Here is a 1,288-nt window from a genome sequence, read left to right on the forward strand (position 1 = left end):
TGAGACTCCAACTCAAAAAAAAAAAAAAAGTCAAAAACCTTTGTGTGCTACCATGGGCCAAGACCAGCAGCCTCCCCTTGCTATTTTTAGGCCCAGGGTGCCCAGGAATCTCTGCTGTTGAGCGCCTTCAGCCCCAGAGAAAGCTAGGGTCGGCCGAGCAGACACACTCCTGCTGGGCAGACAATCCCTGCAGGAACATGGCCGGAAGGGGAGGGTGGCCGGGTGAAGAGGGAGGGGAACCAGGTGGGCGCTGGGCTCTCACCACTTCCTGACTTGGGTGGATGCTGCTGGGATTTCCTTGAGACTAAAAATACCACTAAAAAGATATCCTGAAAAATGGAACTGGTGGATGTGGGTAGGGAAATGGTTGGTTTCGTTTTCTTTTGATTGTTTGTACAACAAACACACATTGGGAGGAGAAAAAAGAATTCAATAACACTGACTAATTCTCTCACACACACATCTCATCTGCAAGCACAAACAATGCAGTGATAACTCTTGACGTAAGAAAACTGTGGCTGTGGCAAGCCTTGGTGAGAGGTAGAAACGCCCTTAGAAGTCTCTCTGAAACCTTCATTCCGGGACAATTTTCTCTTATTTTACTCATAGTTTTTCAAAGCAAAAGAAACATTAAATTCATCTATTTGCTTTATTGGTCGCTGAGTAGCAAAGTAGACTCCATGATAAACAACAAAAGAGTCACAGAGACGTTAAGGGGCTGTCAGCTGCTGGGACGGGCAGTCCTGCACAATTTAGGAGGGAGGGGCAGGGCAGGACTGCTTAGAGCCCGGTACAGTGTCACCTAGGGCTATAACCACCGTCCCTGACACTGGTGTCCTCGATATCAGGAGCCAAGGAGGGCGGCCTAGGTTTTTCAAGAGGTTGTAGAGACGCAGACTTTGTCACAGGCCTGGACAGCACAGTAATTGCAGTGGACACACAAGTTTCTTTTTTATTTTTTCTGAGTCGGAGTCTCACTCTGTCGCCCAGGCCACCGCAGCCTCGACCGGCTGGGCTTAGGTGATCCTTCCGCCTCAGCCTTCCAAGAAGCTGGAACCACAGGTGCGCGCCACGACGCCCGGCTAATTGTTTCTGATTTATTGTGGAGACGAGGCCTTGCCAAGTTGGCCGGGCTGGCCTTGAACCCCTGGGCTCAGGCAGTCCTCTCACCTTGGCCTCCCAAAGTGCTGGGATTACAGACTTGAACCACCGCTCTTGGCCTGACACACAAATTTTGTAAAGGCTCTTAGCGGGCTTCGAGTGAGGAGGAGGAAGGACTCCCCCTCCG

At 50.7% G+C, this 1,288-nt stretch overlaps 2 protein-coding genes across 4 annotated transcripts in view; one reads left to right on the plus strand and one right to left on the minus strand.

Annotated features, from left to right (window-relative positions):
• Positions 1-1,288, plus strand: part of MTCH1 (mitochondrial carrier 1) — a 31,744-nt gene that overhangs the window by 24,852 nt on the left and 5,604 nt on the right. The window contains exon 13 of the mRNA XM_021715812.1: positions 231-243. Coding sequence (XP_021571487.1) covers positions 231-243 — 13 coding nt within the window. The remainder of the gene's footprint in view (positions 1-230; positions 244-1,288) is intronic.
• The window catches only part of PI16 (peptidase inhibitor 16), a 14,971-nt gene that overhangs the window by 4,687 nt on the left and 8,996 nt on the right, over positions 1-1,288 (minus strand). The window lies entirely within an intron of this gene.

The sequence above is a fragment of the Carlito syrichta genome, unplaced genomic scaffold (genome assembly GCF_000164805.1).
Source record: "Carlito syrichta isolate Samal-C Ts95f unplaced genomic scaffold, Tarsius_syrichta-2.0.1 Scaffold307715, whole genome shotgun sequence".
Classification (NCBI taxonomy): Eukaryota; Metazoa; Chordata; class Mammalia; order Primates; family Tarsiidae; genus Carlito; species Carlito syrichta.